General features: G+C 38.6%; 1 protein-coding gene across 1 annotated transcript in view; it reads right to left on the bottom strand.

The window, feature by feature from the left end:
* Positions 1-562: 562 nt before the first annotated feature.
* Positions 563-2,154, bottom strand: part of LOC119328236 (aspartic proteinase nepenthesin-1-like) — a 5,328-nt gene continuing 3,736 nt past the window's right edge. Inside the window, exons 3-4 of the mRNA XM_037601249.1 lie at positions 1,957-2,065; positions 563-790 (exon numbers count right to left, since the gene is read on the bottom strand). Coding sequence (XP_037457146.1) covers positions 563-790; positions 1,957-2,065 — 337 coding nt within the window. The remainder of the gene's footprint in view (positions 791-1,956; positions 2,066-2,154) is intronic.

Raw genomic sequence — 2,154 nt, 5'->3', positions numbered from 1 at the left:
ACATGAAATCAATTTCCAAAATTGTAATGCAGTCTTGATGAGTAATGTATTTGCATGAAAAAAGAACTTATATTGACGTGGCTTGACAAGTGAACATATATGGAAGTTCCATATGTTCAAACCTTTTTTCATCCCTACGTTCTGAATTCGGAGTTTAGGAATATGTTTTTTTATCACGTTGATGTTCTTATTACTAAAACTTAGAAATATAATTGATTGACTTGTTTTTCCTACATGAGTAAATAGTGTAGCATTAGTGCATTACCTGTCTAGGAAAACTTTTTTTAGAAAGAAAACTTTAGTACTTAGCATATCTATACCTTTCTAATTCATCCATCATAATCATTTTATATGTTTTGAAATGATAAAAATAAATATCTTAGTGTGCCTTTGTATGCCTTTTGCACCTTGTGGGAATAATTAGACCTGAAAGCACGGAATCCATGGGCTTTATTATTGTTTTTTTTGTGTGTCTGCAGATAATCAGAGTGTTGTTTTAACAATAAAATCTTATTTTCAGGTAGATAATAATCTTTTTTTTGCGGGTAGAAATTTGTATTACTCATCCACCAAAGTCCTTACAATCAATCGCAGCTAGTTCCAAAGCCTCAGGAGGACCAGAACCTAACCAAGTCATGGTTCTACCCTCACTACGAGCAAATTTAGCTAAGCTATCACTAACTTTATTTTGGCTACGACTTACATGAGTAATAGAATTTTCACGTAGAGACATAAGATATCTAATCTCCTTGATGATGGACAAATATACCGATATGTCAACCTCTGAAGCCTGGATCAATTTCACTGCAATTATAGAATCCATGTCAACAAAGCAAAGAATTTTTCTTGCACAACAGCAACATCATATGAATGATTGGATGGCTCCAGTTCGTACAACCTACATAACAATTTGTGGCAACATCATATGAGTGATTGGATGGCTCCTTCCTTGAGTTGGAATCTTTCAGAGCATGACATGATGAAGCATCCTACCACTAGGACTACTACAGAGTGCCGACTAAGCAGATCCATTCATCTGTTGTCCATCACCAAACTCTTCCATGCATGGAAGCCGGATTTGAAATTCCAAACGTTTTGGCGGCGACGCAACGCAACAAAAACAACACTTCTGGTCACCTATATGCCACAGCTTGGATACAGAGATACGTGTACTGGTCAGTATACTTTTTTTATAGTAATACTGGTTAGTATACGTATATCCATAGGATAGAGTTGATGGATCGAGTTGTGCGCTGCTGAAAACGGTGTGGGCCTTGACGCACGCATGGGCCATTATTTCGGTCTGCCTTAAGCCCACACATACCACGTGTGAACCGAACGAACAAGCGACACAGAAGTAATTTTTAGTCCCACACATGGCTTAGCTTAACACAAGCACCCCAATTCATAAGCGCCCCAGACAGTTTAGGAGGCGTGCCAAAAAGAGAGCACATCCATCCCAACCTGTGCGGTTTGCACATCCAGCAACCCCAAAATGGAAATTGAATCAATAGATCTTGAAGCGTATGACATGTATGCCTGGTCAATAATTCCTTTTATATTTTTGTAAAAAATTATTTCAAATAATCTGGAAAATTATTTTGTGTATGATATTTTAAATTGCATCGAACATTGTTTCATATGACCGACATGTACTTTTATGTCGCTCACCTGCTAAATAAGTCTTTATTTCATTTCTCGTAAAAACATGTATGTATGTTGCAACCGGAGAAACAATCATGTTGTCCACCTACTCACAGTGGACGCAGTCAATCCTAAGGCGCTGAGCTTTGTCACACTAGCACACAGCATTCATGAGTCACTTCTCGCTCCGATTTGTATTTCTGTGGACTCATAATTGTTAGGAAACATAGTAGAAAACAAAAAAAAAATTGACCTATAATCAAGATCCCATATCACTATGAAGATGCACACAAGGTTAGATCAGATCGTTACCATTTTTGAATTGTAGCGGAAGAAAAGTTGGTGTAGATAGTCCTTGAATTCCGTCGAACCGTCCACGATGATCCCTAGAACCATCCACGACAATCCCTCGAACCGAAGCCTGAAATCACGACATCTCTACAGATTGCACACATACGGGCTTCATGATCCGGCAGAGCTGCACCGCCCCGAGCATTGCATTGCCCCCCC

The sequence above is a fragment of the Triticum dicoccoides genome, chromosome 7A (assembly GCF_002162155.2).
Source record: "Triticum dicoccoides isolate Atlit2015 ecotype Zavitan chromosome 7A, WEW_v2.0, whole genome shotgun sequence".
Taxonomy (NCBI): Eukaryota; Viridiplantae; Streptophyta; class Magnoliopsida; order Poales; family Poaceae; genus Triticum; species Triticum dicoccoides.
Note: the sequence above shows the minus strand (reverse complement) of the source record. Positions and strands in the feature narration are given on the sequence as shown.